Consider the following 26,955-nt stretch of genomic DNA (forward strand, 5'->3'; position numbering starts at 1 on the left):
AAAACCAGATACTACATCTTCCAGATGTGACTCAACAAGAAATAAACAAAACCCTCAGCCCCTACTCCACCCCAAAATATACTCTAGTCATAATTAAAAGTCAACCCTGAATCTGTGCAGGCCTCTGCTCTAGCGACCAGTGTATACAGGAAATACTATGTACAGTGTATAGAGGAAATACTGTGTATAGTGTATACAGGAAATATTGCGTACAGTGTAAACAGTGTATGAGCAAATACAGGGATGGAGGAGCCTGTTACATGACCTTACAGAAATACAATCAGCAAAATTCAGAATGTGGGCAATTCCTCAGCATGAAGACTCTGTTTCTTCAATAAGCAGAGCAAGGTAAATGGAAGACAAAAAGAAAACAGAGAGCTGTTCAGCCTGAAAGAGACCTAAAAAGACACACAACTAAACAAACTTGGGGCCCTGTTAGCATCTCATTTGCTCAAGCCAACTGCAAGCAATTACAGAATGACTGGAGAAGAAGACAAGTAGGATTTACTGTAGCTGTATTTAGGTTTAATGCTGAAGCTATGGTTCTTTTAAAGAGTCATCTCTTAGATATACACACTAAAATTTTTACACATGCAATGGATTAATATCTAGAATTTACTTTAAAATAACCCAGCTGATAGATGCCAGGAAGGGCAGGAGCTCAGAGAAGAAAGAAGCCAAAGCTGTGGAATATGACACTACATTTTCTACTTTTGTGTGCATTAACACATTTCTATAAATAGAAAGTTTTCTTTTTAAAAAAAAAAAAAACAGTATTTCCGTAAAGCACACCACGACTTCTGGATTTCCCATTCCCTGAAAAAGTCTCAGAACCATAGGACAGGACATTTATTTATTTCTTGTGACATCTCATTTTTAAGCTGTTATGTTTTGTTTCCCACAGAGAGAACATAACTCCCATTGGGCCTCATGCTCCTAGTGATACCTGTGACCAAAGGGTCTCCCACAGCATCAGGGGTTAACAGATGGCAGAGGCGAGAGTGACAGACAACAGGGACCACATCCATACCTTTGTTGCCTTCAGGAACCTGCTTCTTCCTTTCTTCCTGCACCATGGACTCCTCCAGTTCCTTAGGGCTCGGCTCTAGAAGCTCCCACTCTTCATTGGTGTAAAACACACTCCTCCGACTATCATTATGCCCTCTCCCAGGACGGAAAGAAGACATTGAATTTCTATTGGAACAAACAAAATGTTTAACTTTTTTAAAAATGGCAAAGCAAAATGTAATGTCATATATGGACATGAATTTGAGCAAACTCCAGGAGATACTGAAAGACGGAAGCTGTCCTGACATGCTATAGTCCATGGGGTCGCAAAGAGTCAGACACGACTTAGTGACTGAACAACAGCAACAACAAATATCACATATATACGACAGGCAAAAACTAAAATCTGATTATAGCAAATGTTGGTGAGGATATGGAGAAATGAGAACTCTTCATGCACTGCTGGCGGCATGTATAAATTGGAACTATTGCCAGGGAGAACATTTCAGCAACATACAGATAAATTGAAGAGGTTTTTACCCTAAGACCCAACAACTCAGCAGGAAATTCTTCAACATGTGTCAAGGAGACACAAGCAAGAATATCCACTGCAGCACTGTTCATATCAGCAAAAATCCCAAACAACCTAAACATCTACTGACAAGAGGATAAATAAACTGTAGCATATTCATACAACCAAATACTATACATCATAAAGTGAATTTGTTCATTCAACAAATATTAATTAAGTGCCTACTATGTGTCAGGCACTAAGTGTTTGGGATTTGCTAGTGAACAAATATTCTGGTCCTTGAGAATGTACATTCTAAGATTACATGAAGCAAATATTCTTTAAATGCTGAACGAGAAAAGAAAAAAAAAACAGAAGAACGGCATGATTCATGTTACTTTTTAAATTTCAAGATAATACTACTAATAGACATCATTTATAGATACATACATATGTAGCAAAACTTTAACAATCCACATAAGAATGATAATTATCAAATACAGAATACTGGTTACTTCCATGAAAGGCAAGAGAAGAATGAGATCGTGGAGACAAGAGAGGATATGAGCTGTATCTGTAATGTTTTAATTTGTGCTTTTAAAAGTGCAGCAGAAATATGACAATGTTACATAGTTTGGTAGTGGCTACCCAGGTAGTCAACTCACTACAATCTACACTTGCCTGTGTGATAAAATTATTTCATTAAAACTTCTAAAAATTTGGTTGGGATTTCTACTTCCAGTAAGGATGGGCTAAGAGGAACTAGATTTATAGTCATCTGAAACAACTGACAAACCGAACAAAACAGAGGAAACAATGATTCTCAGACACTCAGACATCAGGCTGCACGGGGCAATGGCCCCTGAGAGGTGGAACGCGAACAAGGCGAGCCCTTCCCCTGACCAAGGACAGTGCCTAGAGACTTCCAGGCCACAGTGCTGGCAGTGGGAATCCAGGGGCGCTCTGCCATGAATTGATAAGACAGAGATGGGACTCCCAAGACAGGTGGAGTTCAGATGGCATAGTACTGGAGAGAAGGCTCTACAGAGGGCTACAGAAACGTCAGAGGGTTCCTAAGTCTCCAGCTGAGTAGTATCAGGCTTGTGTGTAAGAAAGTCACCTGTGACTGGGGAAAGAACTCCCTACAGGAGCAGAGGGAACTATCCCTGAGGCTCATACAGGGCCAGGAATACTGCAAAGCCCCACCAGCCAGAGTGGGATCTCCTGCGGCATCAGGTAGAGTACTCAGAAAAAGGTTACTGACGTTGTCCCTGGACTAAAGGCTGTTCTTATATTACCTAAAGAGCTTGAACATGAACTTCAGAAGTTTTAAACTGTTTCTGAATAATTAAGCTACATTCCAGAACAAAGCTTAAGAATATATGTAGGACTTACCTGGTGGTCCAGTGGTTAAGAATCCACCTGCCAATGCAGGGGACATGGGTGCGATCCCTGGTCTGGGAAGATCGCACATGCCAAGGGGCAACAAAGCCTGTGCGCCACAACTACTGAGCCCAAGAGCCTAGAGCCTGTGCTTTGCAGCAAGAGAAGCCACCACGAGAAGCCTGGGCACCACAGCTAGACAGCAGCCCCACTCGCTGCAACTAGAGGAAGCCTACACACAACAGCGAAGACCCAGCACAGCCAAAACTAAATAAATAAACAAAAGATACATGTATGTAGGAACACGTACACAAAAAAATCTAGCACTCAGGTAAAACTCATAATATTGACACTCAATAAAAAAAAAAATTATCAGGCCTGAAAAGAAGTAGGAAAATAGAACTCATTTTAAGGAGAAAAATCAATAAACAGACTCAGAAATGACAAGTAATAAAATTAGTAGAAAAGAATTTCAAAAGTTATTAAAACTGTTTCCCCATGTTTGAGAAGCTAGAAGAAAAGCTAAAGTGTTAAATAGAGATATGAAAGATGTTTACAAAACTCAAATCAAAACTTCTAGAGATAGAGAAAAACATAAGCAGAACAATCTGTGACATAAATTGCAGCCATATTTTTTTAGGTCCACTTCCTAGAGTAATGGTAACAAAAGCAAAAATAAACAAATGGAACATAATTAAACTTAAAAGGCTTTGCACAGCAAAGGAAACCATACACAAAATGAAAAGATAACTTACAGAATGGGAGAAAATATTTGCAAAGAATGAAACTGACCAAGAGATTAATTTCCAAAATATATAAACAGCTTACAGTTCATACAGCTCAGTATTTTTAAAAACAACAACACAAACAGAAAAATGGGCAGAAGACCTAAATAAGACATTTCTTCAAAGAAGGCACACAGATGGCCAACGGGCACATGAAAAGATGCTCAACACTGCTAATTATTAGAGAAATGCAAATCAAAACCACAATGAGGTATCACCTCACACCAGTCAGAATGGCCATCAACAAAAAGTCTATAGATAACAAATGCCAGAGAGGGTATAGAGAAAAAGGAACCTTCCTTCACTGTTGATAGGAATGTAAACTGGTGCAGCTACTATGGGAAACAGTATGCAAGTTCCTTCAAACACTAAAACTAAAGTGACCGTATGATCCAGCAATCCCATTCATGGGCATATATCCAGAAAACATGAAAACTCTAATTCAAAAGATACATGTACCCCAATGTTCACTGCAGCACTATTAACAATAACCAAGACATGGAAGCAACCTACTAAATGCCTTTCAGTAGATGAATGGATAATGAAGATGTACTGTGTAAACATACATAAACACACACACACACACACACACACACAAACGGGGCTTCCCTGGTGGCTCAGTGGTAAAGAATCCACCTGTAATATAAGAGCCGCAGGAGATGTGGGTTTGATCCCTGAGTCAGGAAGATCCCCTGGAGGACAGCATGGCAACCCACTCTAGTATTCTTGCCCGGAGAATCCCAAAGACAGAGGACCTGGTGGGCTACAGTCCATAGGGTTGCAAACAGTCAGACACAACTGAAGCCACTTAGCACACACATACACATACACACACACACAATGGAATATTACTCAACCTCAAAAAAAAAAAATACTGTCACTTGCAGCAACATGTTTGAACTTAAAAGATTATCATACTAAGTGAAGTTAAGTCAGACAGAGAAAAACAAATATCATATGATATCACTTATATGTGGAATCGAAGAAACTAACACAAATGAACTTATCTATAAAACAGAAACAGACCCACAGGCATAGAAAGCAAACTTACAGTTATCAAAGGGGGAAGGAGGTGGGAAGGGATAAATTAGGAGTTTGGGATTAACATATACACACTACTGTATATAGAATAAACAAGGACTGACTGTATAGCACATAGAACTATATTCAATATCTTATAATAACCTATAATAGAAAAGAAACTCAAAAAAGTATAACTAAAACACTTCACTATACACCTGAAACACAACATCGTAAATCAGTTACACTTCAATTTTTAAAAATCTAGAGATAAAACTACGATGTCTACGGTGAAAATATACTTGATGGGATTCATAGCAGATGTGACACCACAGAAGGAAAGGTTAGTGAATGTGATGACAGTGGAACAGAAACTATCCAAATAAAACAGAAGAAAGACAAAAGGAAAGAAAGGAAGAAAACTAACAAGCATAGTACAATGTTAAGCAAGTAATAATGTCAACTGAGAAACCTGTATTCAGGTCAGGAAGCAAAAGTTAGAACTGGACATGGAACAACAGACTGGTTCCAAATAGGAAAAGGAGTATGTCAAGGCTGTATATTGTCACCCTGCTTATTTAACATATGCAGAGTACATCAGGAGAAACGCTGGGCTGGAGGAAGCACAAGCTGGAATCAAGATTGCTGGGAGAAATATCAATAACCTCATATATGCAGATGACACCACCCTTATGGCAGAAAGTGAAGAACTAAAGAGCCTCTTGATGAAGGTGAAAGAGGAGAGTGAAAAAGTTGGCTTAAAGCTCAACATTCAGAAAACTAAGATCATGGCATCTGGTCCCATCACTTGGGACCGGCAAATAGATGGGGAAACAGTGGAAACAGTGGCTGACTTTATTTTTGGGGGGCTCCAAAATCACTGCAGATGATGACTGCAGCCATGAAATTAAAAGACGCTTCCTCCTTGGAAGGAAAGTTATAACCAACCTAGACAGCATACTAAAAAGCAGAGACTTTACTTTGTCAACAAAGGTCCATCTAGTCAAGGCTATGGTTTTTCCAGTGGTCATGTATGGATGTGAGAGTTGGAGTATAAAGAAAGCTGAGCACCAAAGAACTGATGCTTTTGAACTGTGGTGTTGGAGAAGACTCTCTTGAGAGCCTCTTGGACTGTAAGGAGATCCAACCAGTTCATCCTAAAGGAGATCAGTCCTGGGTGTTCATTGGAAGGACTGATGTTGAAGCTGAAATTCCAATACTTTGGCCACCTGATGCAAAAAGCTGACTCATTGGAAAAGACCCTGATGCTGGGAAAGATTGAAGGCAGGAGGAGAAGGGGACGACAGAGGATGAGATGGTTGGATGACACCACCGATTCAATGGACATGGGTTTGAGTAAACTCTGGGAGTTGGTGACGGACAGGGAGGCCTGGCGTGCTGTGGTTCATGGGGTCGCAAAGAGTCAGATATGACTGAGTGACTGAACTGGAACTGAAATGGAATGTCAACTGATGTTCAACAAGGATGCCAAGAAATTCAATGGGGTAAAGACAGTCTTTTCAAAAAGTGGTACTACAATTGCTTATCTGTATGGGGGAAAATAAACTTCAACCCTTACCTCACATAACACATAAAAATTAACTTAAAATATATAAATGAATAAGAATTAAAACCATTAAAATTCTAGAAGAAAAGAGGCAAGAAAATATCTGTGACACTGGGTTATGCGAAGATTTCCTATACAGAACACAAAAAACACAATCTGTAAAAGATTAAAATGATAAAATGAACTTTATCGAGATTAAAAAGATTTTCTTCTTTGAAAAATATTTGCAAAACCTATATCTGATAAGAGAATTGTATTCAGAAAATACAAAGAACTCTTACAACTCAATAATAAAAGAAAAAACAACCCAATTAAAAACTGGATAAAGGACCTGAACAGTCATTTCTCCAAAGACACACAGACGGCCAACAAGCACAGGAAAAGATACTCAACATTATAAATCAATAGGGAAATGCAACTTAAAACTGAACCGAACCACACCCACTACAATGGCTAAAGTTAAAAACACTGGTAATGCCAAGTGTTGGGAAGGATGTGCAACCATTGCAAAGGTCATGTACTGCTCATGGGAACACAGAACGGTGCAGCCACTGGAGGACAGTAGGGCAGTATCTTAACAAGTTGAATACACACTCAACTAAAGAGCTCATCAATCCCAATCCCCCATATTTACCCCCAAAAAATGAAAATATGCCTACACACAGATGTACAACTGTAGCCATGAAATTAGAAGATGACTGCTTTGTGGTGGGAGAGCTATGACAAACCTAGGCAGTGTGTTAAAAAGCAAAGATACCACTTTGCTGACCAAGATTCACACAGTCAAGGCTGTGGTCTTTTCAATAGTCATGTATGCATGTGAGAGCTGGACCATTAAGAAGGCAGAGTGCCAAAGAATTGATGCTTTCAAACTGTGGTGCTGGAGAAGACCCTTAAGGGTCCCTTGGACAGCAAAGAGATCAAACCAGTCAATCTTAGAGGAAATCAACCCTGAATACTCATTGGAAGGACTGATGATGAAGCTGAAGCTCCAATACTTTGGCCACCTGAAACAAAGAGCCAACTCACTAGAAAAGACCCTGATGCTGGGAAAGATTGCAGGCAGGAGGAGAAGAGGGCAACAGAGAATGAAATGGTTGGATGACATCACCGATTCAATGGACATGAACTTGGGCAAACTCTGTGAGATGTTGAGGGACAGGGAAGCATGGCATGTTACAGTTCATGAAGTCACAAAGAGTTGGACATAATTTGGCAACTGAACAACTACACATAGGACTTGGATGTGAATACTCAGAGCAAGCATTATTTATTATAGCCACAAACTGGATATAAACCAAAAGTCTCTCAACTAGTGAATGCATAACCAAATTGTGATATATCCATACTTACTGCATACTATTCAGCAATGAAAAAAGAAAGAGCTATGAAAACACTCAACAATATAGATGAGTCTCAAAAAGATGATGCTCATGAAAGAAGACAAATACAAAAGACTACACATAGCATGATTCCATAGACACAAAATCCTTAAAAATTTCATATAAAGGGGCACGAGAGAACTTTATAGGGTGGTGGAAATGCTCTATATTTTGATTATATATGTGTTTACATGACTATGTATAATTTCTAAACTCCATCAGCCTGTACACCTAACATAGGTAAATTACACTTCAGTAAGGTTATTAAAATAAAGAAGAGGAAGAAATGTGCATCATTTAGTTTTCTGAGGCAGATTAAAGGTAAGGGGAGGGAGGTAGCCTCAACTCTAGTGTAAATCAGGTCATATTCTCATGTAAAACAGTCATTTTTTCAATGTTTTACATTTCTGAAAGCATGATTTTTTTGCCTTGTTTGAATTTCATCAAAGTGCTTTAAGAATTTAGAAGAATGTAGAGAAATTACTTAATACACTTATGTTTCCCTCACTCTACTGAAATTCACAGACAACTGCACAGAGGAATTCCCCAAGAAATTCCCCACTATAACCCAATATGCAATGTTGTGGTAAAGTCCAATTTTATAAAAATTACACCATCGGGGAGAAAGCTATTTCAAAATAGTTGCTCAGAAGAAAAAGAAACTCTCACAAAAGCTTCATATGATTTTTCTCATTTCTTTGATACAACTGCTGAGTAGAGGCACCCCTGGACCCTCTACACGGTAAAGTTTCCCTGGCCCTGTCAGAGCCAAGGTCTCACAGCAGCGTTCACTCACATGCCACAGGTTATCTCCATCATTATCGATTCGAGGAGTTAAGTTCTTCTTGCCATCTGCCTGAGCCTTAGAACTATGCTACTCAGCTCTGGTCCTTAAAGGGATACAGAAGGACTGAGAGAGCAGGGAAGAACTGAACATGTCTGGGGAGAGAGATGAGCGATTTACATGCCTTAGGACTTCCCCAGCTTGGCCATGCCATTCCTACATTCCTACCCTGTCTTGGGGCCCACATGTGCAAACACCATGCTCTCACCTGCAGCCAAGGGACTGAGCCTTGGTTGCGGGAGGTACCACCTGCCAAGCCTTAGGTGATGAAGAAATGGGATCAGGCTCAAAGCGAAAGCCTCTTTAAGTTGAAACACTAGTTGCTGCTTTTCGATCTTATGTGGTGAGAGCCAATTCTGTGACTGTGCTGCATGGGGGTCAGTAGAGCACACGCTTCTCAAGCCCCTTGTCCTGTCCCCTCCCGGCAGCAGAGGGCTCTGCACGAGTCAGCGCACTACTCAAGAGTTCACAACCAGTATAACAGGGCTCTGCTGGCTGATGCTTGAGGCCACTCCTGGACAGTGCTTGTTCTTCAAAGAAACCAAGGTCATTTGACAAACCTTTGAGCAGAACTTCTGTGTCCTTCCAGGCACCGTACTAGGTGCCTGCTGTTTTGTTCAATAAACACTAAGCTACTCTGATCTGAAAGGTAAAGTCAGGGACCACCGGACAGCCAAATGTCACCTTGATGGCTGCATCAGGCTGAACATTTACAAACCAGCACCAGCAACAACACTGCATATCAACTGAACTCCAATGAAAGGTAAAAAACAGACAAAAAACCCAAACGCCAGCAACTATATAATTAATAAGGAAACCTCTGGTTCTAAGGTTCACATATTTTAGTTCAATTTTTCTACATACAGTTTAAAAGGTTTATCTAAAACAGTAATAATTTCAATATTCATTTCGACTCTGATAATCAGCTAGAATCTTATAAGCTGACAGAATGGCTGGAAAAAATACCTCATCAAATCCTTTAAGAGCTCAAAGCTCCACAAACACCCTGCACAGCCAACGTCGGGGCTCTATCATCACCTTGCCTACGGCAGGAAGACAACTGCAAAAGGAGGGCAGGCTACCTCCGGAGTGCCCAATCAGCTCTATCCCTCCTGACTACAAGCCCCAGCAAGAGAAACAAAAAGTAGGGCGGGCCGGGCTCTGACTGGCAACAGCTATCCAAAGATGCAGTGTCTCCTCTTGCACACTCAATGATTCAGAGAGATCCTCACAAGGATATGGAGACATATGTACAAGGACACCAGGACAATGTTATCTGAAATGATTTATTTAAAAAAAAAAAAAAAAAGGCAGAAATAACCAAAAGGAACTTGCAGATGTGACTGAGATCTTGAGATGAGGAAATTAGACTGGATGATCTGAGACAGCCCTGGATGTTATTATAAGTGTCCTTATAAGAGGGAGGCACAGGAAGATACCACTATAAGAAGAGGAGCTGGCTAAGGGACCAGAGAGAAAAAGTAGAGCAATGTGGCCATGGGCTGGGGAATGCTGGCAGCTTCCAGGAGTTAGAGGCCAGGGATGTGTTCTCTCCTAGAGACTCCAGAAGGAACCAGCCTGCTGACACCTTGACTTTAGCCCAGTGAGACTGATTTGGACTTCTGCCCTCCAGAACTCTAACAGAATGAATTCATGTTGTTTTAACCCACCGAGTTTATGGTAATTGTCAACAGCAGCCAGAGCAAACAAATACAACCGGTCTCCAACAAGCTACTGCCCTTAGAACCATGGGCTTTGCAAGACTACTTTTTGTTACAGTCCATATTTCAACAGGCGTTGAAGTTTGGAGCATCATGTCTAAAGTTAAAATATATTTACTGTTGATATAATGACTTGGGAAAGAAGTGTCATCAGAAAGGCCCTTTCGAAATCATCCTATACATTTAATATGGATAATGAGTTCACCAATTCTAAAGTCATCAGAACAAACATCTAATAAAATGTTCACTGCCTCATGTTTAAAAACAACTGGACTATATGATGATCTTTTAGTTTTATCTAGTCTGTTTCACTTTTTCTATTTCATATTCAGTGCTCCCATTTCATTTAGTTCATGTTTTCCAATTTCTCCATCCTTCCTTTTTTTTTTTTTTTTTGATGTTCTTTCTCAACCCTTTAGCAAGAGCAGTAGAAAAGCTTTTGTATACATATATATATATATATAAAATATATACCCTACAAAACTTACAGATTTTTGCCTAACTAAAAAATTTATGACATTTGGATTCCACATTTGACTTAGTATTACTAGAATGCTAGATTTCTAATTAAAAAAAATATATATGCAACAGTTTACTGTATAGCACAGGGAACTATAGTCACTATCTTATAATAACCTATAATGGAAAACAATTTCAAAAGTAACATATGTGTGTACGTATAACTGAATCACCCTGCTGTGCACCTAAAACACTGTAAGTCAACCATACTTGGATAAAATACATATATTAAGAAAAAAAAAGAAAAATATATAAATTGGGGTTTCCTATGGGAGAGATTGAAAGCAGGAGGAGAAGGGGACGACAGGGGATGAGATGGCTGGATGGCATCACTGACTTGATGGACATGAGTTTGAGTTAGCTCCGAGAGTTGGTGATGGACAGAGAGGCCTGGAGTGCTGCAGTCCATGGGGTTGCAAAGAGTCGGACATGACCGAGCGACTGAACTGAACTGATGGGGGGTAAAAAATGTGCACTGTCACCCCCACAAAAAAGAATCAAAGTGAAAATAATCTCATCATAGAATTTCTGGGCAGGTAGAGCTCTACTGGTTCCCTGCTGCCCATAGGACAGACACTAACTACCACATCATTTCACCCTGGGCCTCCTGGCCTCTTCAGCAACTCTTCAGTCATCACCTCCATTCAGCACCCTATGCTCCCAGCACATGAACTGGTGAACTCATGAGACCCTGTTCTGCCTTCCATACCTTTGCAAAGGTGTCTCTGCACTTGCCCTTTCCTTTGGCAGGTCCCACCTCACACTTCCAAGTCCCAAGTTAAAACTCATCCTCCACGGCACAGCCTTGCCCTCCCAAACATCTCCCCCACCACCCTCTCAGTGCACCGAGGGAGGGTGACATGCTAGGTTCAGCCTTCAATTGCATCCTACAGTGCCTTGTGACAGGACTCCTTACCTGCCCGTCTGTCTCCCCTGAGGACTGTAAGTGCCTCAAAGGCAGGGAGGGACCACCTCTTATCCAAGGGAGCATGCATGCCACACAGGAAGAGGGGAGAAGAAGACGCAAAGATGACTGAGAGCGGGAGTGCACAGCCAGGGCAGCCTTCAGAGCAGCGTTTCTCAGACTATGGGTGGCAACCCATTAGCAGGTCAGGAGACTGAACTACAGAGCCACAAAATCAATTTTGAAGGTCATGATGAGAACTGTTTTAATACACTGGAAGAAAAAACAGTACTTAGCCTTACTAGATGTAATAATTAAAATTCTACGAAATGTCTGTCTGTTTTGTGTGCTTACAAACACTATGCCGTTATGTATGAATAGATATTATTTGACTGCTGGATTCCCAGTCAAAAAGGTAAACAACCCTACCTTAGAGAGAAAGCCCTACCCAGGAGGCCAAATAGAAAATACAGCACCCAAGGAACTGCAGTCCCTGGCAGGAGGGTATGGACAGTGCCACCCACACACGTGTGCAGGGCTGAGGACAGACAAACCCTGAGGAGCAGGAACAGAGAATGTTTCTGGGCCAGAAGGGTACTGAGCCTTTCTTTCATTCATCATTCCTTCCTCCAGCAGGCTGCAGACACCCGCCACACACTAGAGCCAACGTGAAGAGCTGGGGATACACCTAGCCAGGACAAACAGGGTCCTTGCCCCTGGAGCTCCCAGCCCCCACCTGGGAGGTGGGCCACAGACAAGAACACAAAGAAACAGGATAATTATAAGTGGAAGTAAGGCTGTGAACGAAAGCACAGGGGTGAGTAGAACGAGGCTCCTATGAAGGGTGACCGGGAGTCACCAGGAGGAGGGAGTCCTCCCAGCAAAAAGTCAGCCTGAGGCAGGGCCTGTAGGGAAGACAGCGTGTTTGCAGAAATGAAAGAGGTCAAGCAGGCCTGAAACTGGGGAGGGGTGGAAGGTGGGTGGGTAGGAAGCAGAAGGGGGAGATGAGCCCTCTGGCCCTCGAGGCCACGTTCAGCAGTACGGCCTGAAGCCTAAGGCGAGGAGACTCTTCCTGCAAAGCTTGAACTAGTGGTGAGGACCGATTGAGGTCACTGAGAACAGGATTCCTGCCACAGGTGGGCCCAGGCCCTGCAGAGGGTAACAGGTGCTGGCAGTTTCTCCTTCCCAGCCCCCAATTCTAAATACCATGGCTGCTGCTGCTGCTAAGTCGCTTCAGTCGTGTCTGACTCTGTGCGACCCCATAGACGGCAGCCCACCAGGCTCCCCCATCCCTGGGATTCTCCAGGCAAGACCATGGCAGACGTGGGCCAATCTTGTCCTCCCTTGGTGGCCCTGAACAAGGCACCTAAGTTCTCTGTTTCCCGCGTCAAGGAGGATGACCACACATCCCAGCCAGGGCTGTATGCCACAGCCATCGCTCCTCTCACAACTGCAGCGATTTTCAGGGTGGTGTCACACAACCGTGCCCCTTCTGATGCATGGGTTCCTGGAAGTGCGTGGCCAGTGGAGGTGGCAAGGACACCTGGGACAGAGGTGCTGAGCGTGAACCCCACTCCCAGGAGATGTCAGCAAGGACTGGGCGCTGATGCAGCAGGGCACAGACAGCCCGGCCAGCTAGTGCAATCACTGAAATTCCACCAGCCAGGGAGTTGGCCACTCTCCTCCACACTCGCCTCTCTGGGAGGCCAGGCTTTAAATCGTCAGTGTGGGGCAGCAGTATGGTGACTAAATTCTTTCTTGGTATAAACATAGCTCAGCTTTATAGGGAAAACCACAGATGAATACCACGTTACAGCTACTGGGCATGAACGACTTCCCCAAATTCACCAGTCATCCCCCTGCTTTAGGCCAGGCCCTCTGCTATAGACAAGATGAGCCACCAGCCATGGTCCTAGCCAGCCAAACCAGAACAGTCTCCTGAGAGCACCAGCAATTCATGGGAATAACTGTATCTACCTGGCCTGAGGGCTCAAAGGGGGAGAAAAAACAAAGGGTCAGAGCAGGGCTAGCGGCAGGGCCAGCGGAAGACCCATCAGAGGCAAGACTGGAAGGATAAGGACACTTCCTTAGCCAACCCAGTCTCCACACCCATCCTCCAGATAGGCACCCTCTCCACTGATGGATAATAAAGACCCACTTCACTTACTGGCTCAACGAAGGCAGGGTAACGACAGTAGCAGCAATACCAGCAACACTGGATCGGGTAAGCACTCTCTACTGAGCACTTACACTGAGTCAGACACTCAGCCAGGCAGTTCTTATTAATAACCTTAACCTTCACACCCAACCAATAGGGAAGGGTATTCACACACACACACAAACACACACATGCCAATTTACTAATGGAGAATATAAAGCTCAGAGAAGTTAAGAAACTGGCTCAACATCACACAGTTAATGAGTAGCAGAGCTGTGATTCCAAAACCCAGGCTGACTACCAAGAGCACGAGCCGCAGTAAGACCCCACTCCTGTTGCTCACTCGTGTGTCAGGCACGGCTGAGCGCCTGGATGGACGCCCAGTCCAGACCCACAGAACCACAGGGCTGTGCTCACCGCCACCACATAACCTGTAGCACAGCTGCAGCCCGAGCACCTCCCACGCATACCCACCTCGCTCAAATTCTGCACGGCTCCAGGGCAGTCACACTCCCACCCCCGAGCATGCACACTCACACAAGGGTCAGCCAGAATTGCACATGAGAGCCAATTCTTTTACCTGAAGTGATCTGGACTATTAGTAGATTAATGGAAACATTGTTTTAAAGCAGGAAACCATTTAACAGTAACTTAAGCACATGAACCGGTGAAGGCACACATGCCTTCACAAGCATGCACTGACGTGCCAGCCCCCTGAGCTAGGCCAGCCAAGGCTTCTTCCTGAGTCTGGGGCTACTGACCACAGCAACCTGGTCTCTTTCTTGGATAAATCACACCCATAAGATACTATCTAACTTTTCTAAATTTGTTTTGCTTCTTTTTAAAAAGTAGATTAGGGACTTACAGTTGTGAAACAATCTAAGCATAGAATCTTTACAGGTTTTGAACAATTTTTCTTCCTCCTATCTTTCACCAACTGTGTCACCCACATCCTGGCAACTTTTCAGTGACTCACCTTTACCAAATTTCCCCCAAGCATTTAACTTGCTTTTTCACAGAAAAAGCAACTGATTTTAACATCTTATGGGTTCACTAAGTATTTCACTCAATTATATAATTACAAGAACATGTACAACTAGTTAGCATTAGCTAGTTAGGAACAAAGTCAGCCGACTCTTGGTAAGTTTGCAGCTGGCTAGTGGGAATAGGGGCACAGGGTGCCCTACAGTAGCCCTTAATCTCCTGCAGTCACTGAGGACCACGGCTCTGTATAAAGAACTTAAAATACCAGGTAAACAGGGGAGCTGGTGGAAGCTGGTTAGGAGAGTTTCGACTGTATTGATAAACGGAATAAAAACATATCAGACAAGCATTCAATTACCCCTTAAGCCCTGATGACACTCTAAAAGACCATTTAAATTTATATAAAATATATGTAATTTTTAAGCCATTAATTTATAATACAGAAATTTGTTTTAATATTTCTATAGTCATTAAAACCTCTCAAAAAACAAAAAAAATCTCTGTGCATCTAAAGCATTTTACTGAATACTTAAACATTTTTTAAGCACGCTACAAGCAAAAAAAGAAAACAAAAACCATAAACACCTAAGATCCATATGCCAACCAACAGACATTAGGGTTTCTACAGAAAGTGGCCCCCTGGACCCCCGTGGAGAATGGCTTTGCCATGAACTGTGTCTCCCCCAACAAAGGCAGCAACTAACCCTCATTTAGTACTTAGTGAGGGTCAAGTGCTGCTCAAAGTAGTTTATATGCATTAAATTATCATCACCATCATGTTCATCTCCCAAAGTATGTGTGATTATTATCCCGATTTTACAAATGAAAGTTAAGTAACCTGCCCAAGTCAAGCAGCTTTAAGTCATAGAACTGGAACTGAACTTGGGTGGCTGGTTCTTAATCATTGGGCTATGGTGAGAAGGCACAGCAGATAGAAGATAACTCCTAGTGTGACCTTCAACCCTGAATGTGAACTGTCATTGTTAAAGCAAAGGTGACACTTGCTCACTTTCTTAGGGGAAACACACTCCATAATCAGAAAGCCCCCAGTGTTATGGGTCTGACTCCCCCATTCCATTATCTAACTTTAAGGGCAGATGGAACTGCTCAGGCATGAAAATCTGGCAAATCAATCATTTCCTAAATATGTTCTTAGAACGAGGGGTGGAAGGAACACTGGGCTCCAATCAAGGCACCACGGTGCCTTTCAGATCTTCCACATACTTGCTATGTGTCTTGAGCAAGTCACCTTACTAATAGGGACAGAGAAAAATAGTGATTAATAGTGATTAAATAGTTAATTCCAATAAAGGACAGTAATTACAGAAAAAAGTATGGGAGATCCCTGTAAGTTAATGATCACTCAAGAAACAGGTCTGCCTAGCAACAAAACCATGAAACAGAAGCATGAGACATGCCCTCAAACAATAAGTCAATGGTGGAGTGAGACCCACACCCTACCCAGTGATGTCAGTAAGCTAACAACCCCAGACATGCTCTCTGCACACATAAAAAAACAATAATTTGGGTAAGGTGACATTTCAAAGTGAAAGACCCTCATTAAACTGAGATTTGAAATCATTTTTCCACAGCACCATGACAGCCCTGGATGGGCCATCCAGGGTCAAAAACTCCCCTACCCAACACGTTGGGAGAGTTAAAGACTCAAAGAATGAGGAAGAAGGTGGTCTTACTCCCCTCCCCTCTTCTCCTTTGATTATACAACTGCAGCCCACTAAGTTCTTGGGGAGGGCACCCTCTTGCCCGCCCGCTTGTAAATCTCATGAGCATCCTGTTCTAATAAATCACTGCTTATCTATCACTTTGCCTCTCAATGAACTCTTTCTGTCCTGAGACATAAAGAACTGAGCTCCTCAGAGCCCCCGAGACACTTTTCTGAGGTTTCATTACCTCTCTTAAGTGTCAACTTTTTAACATGTAAAATAAAGGGATCATCTCTTGGTGACTTTCTAACATTTTTAGGAGCACAGAAATACTTCACCTGTTGGAAATCAGTGAAAGCGCTGGTGCTCTAGTTGCAGGTGTCCAGGGAGAGAGCCCCACCTTGCCTCCTCCCTCCCACCGTCCCTTCAGGGCTGGCTGGCGAGGGACTGAATCAGATGAGATGGGGCACATCGGGCAGAAGGACACATCCTGAGTGAAGGTCCTGGGTGAACAGCAAAGTACAGAATGGCCAGAAAATAGCAGTTCAAGGAGTGAGAACTTGGGGAAACAGTGACTGAAGGAACAAGACACTTCTTGGATCCATAAGTGAGGGGAGGACACAGGGCATACCGCCACCCCCAATACTGGAAAGACAGGCCAACACAGGGAGTCACAGCCTCCTGGAGCAGAGACTCAACTACGGAACCAGTGCCAGGGGAGGAAAACTCACTGCAACTGCTGACTTGCTGGAGGCTCAGTACACACACCTCTGTGAGTTAAAAACTCCAGAGACCCAGTCACAGGGGAGCTCACAGTATTGTGAGACTTACCTCCAGGGCTAAACAAGGTTCCCACAGTGAATACCAGAGAAAAATCCCCTCTGGTTTCTGCAGAGAGAGGGGAAAAGGAATAATTTTTAAATATTCCAGAGCTCTCTGCTCTTAACAAGGCCTGCCTTCCAGGAAAACTATTAACCAAAGCCTAACCTGGGTATTACTGGAGCCCAGATGACCTGTGGGAAGGGAAATACCCAACTTCAGCCCATTCTAGCCATCCTGTCCCACCTAAGGGGGAATAAAAATACTGAGAAACATTTGTGAAGTTCACACTGCAGAGGCACAAGCTCACTTAGAGCCTGAGCCCAAATCACAGGACTATACCTCACCTCCCACACCTCATCGCCATATTACTAAAAGCCTATTTACAGCAGTTCCTTCAACCCAGAACACTACGTTCAGCTACAAGGCAACATTACAAAGCATACCAAAAGGCAAAAAAACTCCACAGTTTGAAGAGATAAATAAGCATCAGAACCAGACATAGCTAGGATGTTGGAGTATCAGACTGGGGATTTACAACTATGATTAACATGCTCAGGGCTCTGATGGATAAGACAGCATGCAAGGACAGACAGCCAGGGTGTCCCTGGTGGTCCAGTGGTTAAGAATCTGATTTGCAACGCAGGGACACCCTGATCTGGGAAGATTCCCACATGCCATGGGGCAACTAAGCCCATGCACCACAACTACTGGGCCTGGAAGCCACAAGTACTGTGCCCGAGCACCAGAACTACGGAAGCCTGCACACCCTACAGCCGACGCTCTGCAACAAGAGAAGCCTCTGAAATGAGAAGCCCGAGGACCACAACAAACAGCACCCACACCACAGCTAGATAAAGCCCATACACGGCAACGAAGGCCCACCACAGCCAAAACTCAAAATAAATAAAAAACAACAGAGAGCGTAAGCGAAGATGGAAATTCTAAAAAAAGAACAAAAAATAAATTCTAGAGGTAAAAACACTGCAAAAAAACAAAAGGATGTCTTTGATGGGCTTATGAATAAACTGGACACAGTTAAGGAAAGAAACTGAGTATACAGATATCCTGATAGAACCCCCCAAAACTAAAAGGCAAAGAGAACAAAGACTGGGAAAAAAAGGAAGAGGAAGAGAGCCTCTGAGGACCATGGGACAATCACAAAGGGTGTAAAATACACATAATGGGAATACCAGAAGTAGAAGAAAGAGAGGGGCAAAGAAGAAATACTTGGCACAATAAATGCCAAAAAGCCCATATCATGGCATACCATTTTCAAACTACAGAAAATTAAAGACAAAAAATTCTGAAAGAAGCCAGAGGAAAATAACTACCTTACCTATAGAGGAACAAAGACAATTACATGTGACCATTCCTCAGAAACTCTGCAAATAAAAATAGACTGAAATATTTAAAGTGTTGAGAGAAAAAAATTATCCCACCAACCAAGAACTCTGTAAAGTGTGAAATTATCCTTTAAAAGTGAAGGAGAATTTTTTTAAAAAGTAAAGACTTTCTCAGGCAAAAAAAAAAAAGAAAAAAATTTTTGAGGGAATCTGTTGCTAGTAGATTTGCTTTGCAAGAAATATTAAGTTCTTTAGAAAGAAGAAAAATAATATAGGTGAGAGACTCAGATTCAACATAAAGGAAGAGTACTGAAGAAGGAATAAATAAAAGCAAAATAAAAACATTTTCCTTATTCTAATTGATCTAACAGATAATAGTCTATTCAAAATAATAATACCAGGAATGTACACTTATGTATACTTGTTACGTATATGTTCAGTTCAGTTGCTCAGTCATGTCCGACTCTTTGTGACCCCATTGACTGCAGCATACCAGGCTCCTGTGTCCATCACCACCTCCCAGAGCTTCCTCAGACTCATGTCCATCAAGTTGGTGATGCCATCCAACCATCTCATCCTCTGTCATCCCCTTTTCTTCCCACCTTCAATCTTTCCCAGCATCAGGGTCTTTCCAAATGAGTCAGTTCTTTGCATCATGTGGCCAAAGTATTTGAGTTTCAGCTTCAGCATCAGTCCTTCCAATGAATATTCAAGACTGACTTCCTTTAGGATGGACTGGTTGGATCTTCTTACAATCCAAGGGACTCTCAATAGTCTTCTCCAACACCACAATTCAAAAGCATCAGTTCTTTGGCACTCAGATTTCTTTATAGTCCAACTCTCACATCTGTACATGACTACTGGAAAAACCATAGCTTTGACCAGATGGACCTTTGTTGGCAAAGTAATGTCTCTGCTTTTTAATATGCTGTCTAGGTTGGTCATAGTTTTTCTTCCAAGGAGCAAGTGTCTTTTAATTTCATGTTTAAAGTAACCATCTGCAGTGATTTTGGAGCCCAAGAAAATAAAGTCTCTCATTGTTTCCATCGTTTCCCCATTTATTTGCCATGTATATGTTATGCTGATATATGTTTTACATATGTATAAACTTATGCATATATTATGGATGCTTACGTATATCTATTTTGTATATATGTGATATTTATGCTTTATATATGAGTGAAATGAATAACAGCAATGATATAAGGAACTAGAGTAGATAATTAGGACTGTTTTATTGTTATAATATACTCACACAACCTGTGAAGTGGAATAGTGTTATTTCAAAGTGGACTTGGATTCGTTGTAAACATATATTGGAAATCCTAGGGCAACCACTAAAAAGGTTAAAAAAAAAAGAAGTATAACTGATGTGCCAAGTAAGGAAAGAAAATGGAATCATAAAAAATGCTCAATTAAACCACAAAAGGCAGTAAGAAAGTGGAAGACAAAAATAGCAACAAAGAATAAGGACAACAAATGTTAACAGAAAACACAGTAATGAATGCAGTACACATTAATCCAACTAAATCAATAATCACTTTGAATGTCAATGGTGTAAATGGATCAATTAAAAGATGCAAACTGCCAGAACTGATAAAAAATCAGCTCACAACTATGTTAACTGCAAGAAATCCACTTTAAAATAAAGGCACAAATAGATAAAAAGTAAACAGAGAAAAATATATTGTGTTAACATTAATCAAAAGAAAGCGGGAGAGCTATATTAAATTCAGAGAGTAGACTTCAAAGTAAGGGAAGTTATCAGGGATAAAGACGGCCAGGACATGATGATAAAGGGGTCAATTATTCAAGAAAACATAACAATTCTTAATGTGCATGCACCTAACAACAGGGCATTTAAAGTATGTGAGGCAAAAACTGATAGCCCTGAAAGAGAAACAGATGAATCCACCATCATAGGTGGAGTCTTCAGTACCCCTCTATCTGACACAGACAAATCCAGCAGGCAAAAAATCAGTAAGGACACAGATGAACTCACCACCACCATTAATAACCTTGATATAAATGACATCTACAAATTACTTCATCCAGCAAGAGCAGAAAATACATTTTCCTGATATGGAACACTCATCAAGACAGATTACATTCTGGGCCATAAAATACACATTAACAAATTTAAAGAACAGAAATCATACAATGTCTGCTTTTAGACCACAGTAGAATTAAACCAGAAATCAGTAACAGAAAGGTATTAACAACAAGAAAATCTTCAAGTATATGAAGATTAAACAACACATGTCCAAGTGACTGTGAGTCAAAGAAGACATCTCAAAACAAGTTTTAAAATATTTTTAACTAAATAAACATGTAAATTATCAAAATCTGCAGGATGCAGCAAAACCAGTGCTTAGAGGGAAATTTATAGCATTGGATGAAAGATCTAAAATCAATAATCTAAGTTTCTATCTTAGGACACTAGAAAAAGAAGAGCAAATTAAATCCAAAGTAAGCAGAAAACTAGAGCAGAAATCAATAAAATTGAAAACAGGAAATCAATACAGAAAAAATGAAAACAAAGCTGGTTCTTTGAAGAGATCAATTGGTGTGATAAGTCTCTAGCTGGGCTAACTAAGGAAAAAGAAATGATGCTAATTACTAATATCAGAGATTAAAGAGGGAAAATAACCACGGATTTTTTGGAAATTAAAAGAATAAGCAAGAAATACAATAAACAACTCAATTGCCATAAATTTGATAACTTAGATGAAATGGACCAATTCCTTGAGAGGGAAAACTATTCATAGATGACACAACCATCTACGTAGAAAACCTGAAGAGATTAACCAGAAAATTCTTAGGACTAGTAAATGATCATAGCAAGGTTGCACAATATGAGATTAACATACAAAATCCAATTGTTTTCTTACATACCAACAATGAACAAGTGGAATTTGAAGTTAATAACACAGTATCATTTACATTAGCACCAAGAAAGCAAAATACTTAGGCATATAAATCTAACAAAATGTACATGTAAGATCTATATGTACGGAAAACCACAAAACTCTGATGAATGAAGTCAAAGAAGAACAAAATAAATGGAGAAATATCCCACACTCATGGTTAGAAAGCCTCAGTATTGTCAGCTCTTCCCAATTTTATCTATAGATTCAATGTGTGCACGCACGCTAAGTCACTTCAGTTGTGTCTGACTCTTTGCAACCCTATGGGTCATAGCCCACCCGGCTCCTCTGTCCTTGGGATTCTCCAGGCAAGAATACTGGAGTGCCCTCTCACAGGGGATCTTCTCGCCCAGGGTATGGAACCCACGCTTCTTACATCTACTGCATTGGCAGGTGGGTTCTTTACCACTAGCACCACCTGGGAAGCAATGCAATCCCAATCAAAATCCTGGCAAGTTATTTTGTGATTATCAACAAAATGATTCTAACGTTAATATGGAGAGGGAAAAGACTCAGACTATCCAACACAATAACTGAAGGAGAATAAAGCTGGAAGACTGACACTATTCTACTTTGAGACCTACTATAAAGCTATGGTAATCAAGACAGTGTGGTGCTACTGGCAAAAGAATAGACAAATACATTAATAGAACAGAGAATCCAGAAATAGAACCGTATAAATACAATCAACTGATCACTGGCAAAGAAGCAAAGACAATACAATGGAGCAAAGGTTACCTCTTCAACAAATAGTGCTGGAGCAACTAGACACTCACATGAAAAATAAAGAACCAGACACAGAGACCATATATGCTTCACAGAAATTGACTCAAAATGGATCACAGAGGTAAATGTTAAACTCAAAACTATAGAACTACAAGTTAACATTAACACAGAAGGAAACCTACACAACCTTGGGTATGGTGAAGCCTTTTTAGATACAATAACAAAGACATGTTCTTGAAAGAAATAATTGATAAGCTGGACTTGATAAAAACTAAAAACTTCTGCTCTGTGAAAGCCAAAATTGAAAGAATTAGATGATAGCCACAGACTGGGAAAATATATTTACAAAAGACAAATCTGATAAAGGACTGCTATTCAAAATACACAAAGAGTCATTAAAATGCAACAATAAGAAAACAAACAGCCCAATCTTAAAAATGGCCAAAGACCTTAACAGCCACTCCACCAAAGAAGATAAACAAGCAGCAAATATGCATATGAAAAATGGTCCACCTCATACGTCATCAAGGAAATGAAACTTAAAACAACAAACTACCACTAAACAACTACTGCAACAGCCAAAACCTGGAACACTGATGACATGAAACGCTGACAAGGATGTGGAGCAACAGGAACTCTCATTTATTGTTGGGAGAAATGAAGGCAAAGTGGTATGTTTCAGAAGACCACCTGGCAGTTTCTTACAAAACTCAACATACTCTTACCATATGATCCAACATCTTCCTTGATATTTAAAGAAGTTGAAAAATTATGTCTTCATAAAACCTGCACACAGATGTTTATAGCAACTGGATTCACAGTAGCCCAAAAGTGGAAAGAATTCAAATGCCCATTAACTGAAGGACGGATAAACAAAATGTGGTATACCCACATAATGGAGTATTATCCCACAATCAAGAGACATGAAATATTAATGAAGTACTGATACATGCTACAACTTGGATGAAAACCTTAAAAACATTACGCTCAGTGAAAGAAGCAAGACGAGATACTATAGGATGTCACTCCTACGAAATATACAGAATTGGCAAATCCACTGAGACAAAAATGTAGTGGCTACCAAGGGCAGGATAGGAAGAAGGTGTTTGGGGGAAACAGGAAGGGATTGCTAATGGGTCCTGGGGTTTCTTATTGGGGTGGTGAAAATTATTCTGAAACTGACTGTGGTGATACTCAGTCAACTCTGCAGCCTGGGAGCCTTGTGACCTTAGACAAGGACTCCTCCTGAGCCAATTGCTGTCTCCATAAAACGTCAACCATATGATCATATGTCAATCACTGAATATGGTAATACTCAAACAATTAAACCCTGAGTGTGAAAGTATCAGGCATGTAATAGGAGTCCCATACAAGCTAAAAGTATGCGAAAGTACCTTGTGACCAATACCTTCACAAATGTCAGATGATTTTATAATTTCACATATAAAATTATACATTATCAGAAATTATCCATTTTCAGTTTCACATAATGCTTTCCAAAGACTCACCTGAGCTCCGTGCCCCACTGTTTAAAAGAGAAGTTACTAGAATTTGGAGGCCCTGGGGTGGGCTGATTTGCAGCTTGCTCTCCTACCAGCTCCCCAGGGGCGGCTTCCACAGCTAGGACATTTCTGGCTTTTTCTGCAGAAGCATTTGAGTGCAGGTTAATTAAATCTGAAAGAAAGGCAAACAAGTGTCAGTTATTCAAAGATTCCACAGGGAACTTGATATCCCACATAACACACTATCTTGACAAACTATATAAAAACTTATATATTACAGTATTTTTAAGTGTTGTTTATTTTTGGTTGCACTGGGTCTTCATTGCTACATGCAGGCTTTCTCTAGTTGGGGTGAGTGGAGGCCACTCTTCGTTGCAGTGCATGGGCTTCTCATTGCAGTGGCTTCTCTTGTTGCAGAGCACAGGCTCTATGGCGTTCGGGCTTCAGGACTGTGGTGCACGGGCTTAGTTGCTACAAGGCGTGTGGGATCGTCCCAAACCAAGGATTGAACCTGTGCCCCCTGCACTGGCAGCCAGATTCTTATACACTGTACCACCAGGGAAGTCCAATATTACAGTATATTTTTCATGTGTACTACATAAAAATACAATCTGTAGATGGCTAGGGTGTTCTGTAAACATTTTCATCTAAAGTTGATCCACGTTCCTCAGAGGAAGGTTGTACATGCTTCAAACCAGCAAGTGTTAACAGCAACAGCACAGGGAAAATAGCTAGAGCTCATCTCTGCTGTCTTGTAGATCAGTAATCCCAGTATAGAGCTGTGATCATGGTCCACTTACCTACACCAATAAGGAACAATTTCCAGGATAAACTGTTATGTTAAAAAAAAAACAAACTGCAGACCAGATTACACTAATGCCCTTTTCTGTAAGAGGGGAATAGAATACATACATACTTGCTAATTGCAAATACTGACACTGAAAAAATAAGTTTACACACAAAGGCCAGCAGTTCAGTAAATTCACAGGCAAATGCACTGATGCTAAAGTCTGATCAAATCTGAGACTATATCTTAAAAATGTAAGCATTTGAAATATTTGAGGTTGCAATGATATGCTGCCCAGAATTTGCTTCAAGATAACAATATTTTGTTATTCAACAAATAAATGATATCCACCTCAAACAACATGTTATTTGCTTCCAAATAATAAAATTAAGTGGGTAAGTATATCAATGAAACAAAATGGGCCATGAAATACTAATTGTTGAAACTACCTAATAAACATGTGGGTAATATTATGTTATTCTCTCTTTGCATATGCTTAAAATTTCTCATAATAAAAACTTACTTTTCTAAGGTTCTGATAAAATGTATCCAATAATAAATATTTTGTATTCTTCCCAACTGTATAATCTCTCTGAGAATATACATGTTTGTAAATAGAATTTAATACTTTTTCATGATAATCAATTTGATCCATACTTCCCTGGAATAAAGCATCCCTAGATTGGTAATGTCAATCATCACTTCCAGTGGAAACAATCAGAATGGAATGCTGGACACTGATATCCAAGGAAAAATTTACTTTCTAATCAGATGAGCACATAACCTGAGTTCACTCAGGACAAGTCACTGTGAAGGTCAGTGAGCACCAACAGAGAAGGCAGAGCAGAGGAAATACTGCAGTCAGGGGTCCTTGAAAACTGATGTTCCGAATGAGAACACCTACCGATGGGCTCACACTTTGTTGGCACGTCACTCACTTGACTGTAGTCAGTGTGGGAAGGGCTCCGGAAACACATTGGGAAAAGTATGCTGGGTGTGACACGAAGTGACTGCTGTGTATCCATCAGGGGACTGGGGCCTGGCCAGGAGAGTCAACACCTGGCTCATAGTAGGGTTCTGAGTAGGAAAAGCAAGAATTTGTGTTGGGAGACAGAACTATGGGCTTGGCAATGGATTACCAGGTTAAGTCAAGAAGGCCAAATTCCTGGCCTAATTCCTGATTCAAACGACGACTGTGTATGAAGCATTAGTGCTCAGGGTACAACAAACGATCAGACAGAGTTCTTTCCCTAAAGGAGAACACATCTAGGAGAAACACATGAAATAATAAAATGTTAAGCTCCAAGTCACCACTGAATGCATCGAGTCCCTGGTATCCAGACCTTCCTCTGAGTCTTAGGGTCCAGGAGACGCCTTGGGGATTTTCCACGGGACAGAAGGAAGGGGTCCTGCCCTCAGCTTCAACCAAAGTGGTTCCTCTTTTCACTCTTTTATATCCTGGAGTTCCCCGTGAGATTTCATTTGGGGAAAGAAAAAGAGTTTGAAAAAACAAACGAAAAAACGCCAAGTTCAAACACCACTAACGGGGTCCAGTCTCCTCCACCTACTTCATCTGTCAGGAATTGGAAGACCAGAGTCTCTGCAACAACAACTGCACGCGGTGCAGTGAGTGCCCCGGGCAGAGGTGGGCACCTGACATCTGTGAGCATGTGTCAGTAAGATGGCACACGGGCACACCTCTTCTTTAGACAAAGGTAAAGTCAACACCCAGGCTTTCCAGAGGCTGGTCTTTCACAGACCCCTCACAGGCGAAGCATCACAGCTCTAAGCCAAGCCAGGAAATAAGCACAACGCACTGCACCTGTTTCTGTCATGAGCCGAGTCCAGCCCCTTCTTCCTGTGTGGGTCGGCAGCAAGAAGACACACAGGCCCTCTGCGGGCGAGACTGTCAAGGGCGCTAGCACAGCCCAGCGCCCAGGACCAGGATGCCCAGCCCTTGCTGCAGCCCTGGGCTACCCTGGAAAAGCTTCCTGAGGAACTTGGGCCCAGGGGGTGGGGTGCAGAAACAGGACTGGAGCCAGGGAGGATGTTGGCAAAACAGACCATTTCTAAAAGTCATTATCTGATGTGAAAAAGAAGCCATTTCCAGGTTTTAGCTATTATTGTTTGTCTGGTTTTGGGTTTTTAAAAGACCACGTGGACGTTTCCTTAATTAAAAGCGGAGCTGCTGGCTTCTCCTCAATACATGTACCAACATTAGCATTCAGGGGACCGCTTCAGGGAGGACACAAACTAGGACAGGAGAGTATTTCCTTGAAGCCTCAAGAGGATGGACTGGGTTCACAAACATGTGCTTTATACTATGCAGCTGCAGTGGGGGAAAGAGTCTGTGCTTGAAGAGTTTTGATGTTTAGGTCTTTGTTATTTTTGAAAATTT

The 26,955-nt window shown here is 41.5% G+C and overlaps 1 protein-coding gene across 1 annotated transcript in view; it reads right to left on the minus strand.

Annotated features, from left to right (window-relative positions):
* The window catches only part of TBC1D2B (TBC1 domain family member 2B), an 88,842-nt gene that overhangs the window by 31,790 nt on the left and 30,097 nt on the right, over nucleotides 1-26,955 (minus strand). Inside the window, exons 3-4 of the mRNA XM_061158892.1 lie at nucleotides 23,777-23,942; nucleotides 1,031-1,194 (exon numbers count right to left, since the gene is read on the minus strand). Coding sequence (XP_061014875.1) covers nucleotides 1,031-1,194; nucleotides 23,777-23,942 — 330 coding nt within the window. The remainder of the gene's footprint in view (nucleotides 1-1,030; nucleotides 1,195-23,776; nucleotides 23,943-26,955) is intronic.

The sequence above is a fragment of the Dama dama genome, chromosome 13, assembly GCF_033118175.1.
Source record: "Dama dama isolate Ldn47 chromosome 13, ASM3311817v1, whole genome shotgun sequence".
In the NCBI taxonomy this organism is placed as follows: Eukaryota; Metazoa; Chordata; class Mammalia; order Artiodactyla; family Cervidae; genus Dama; species Dama dama.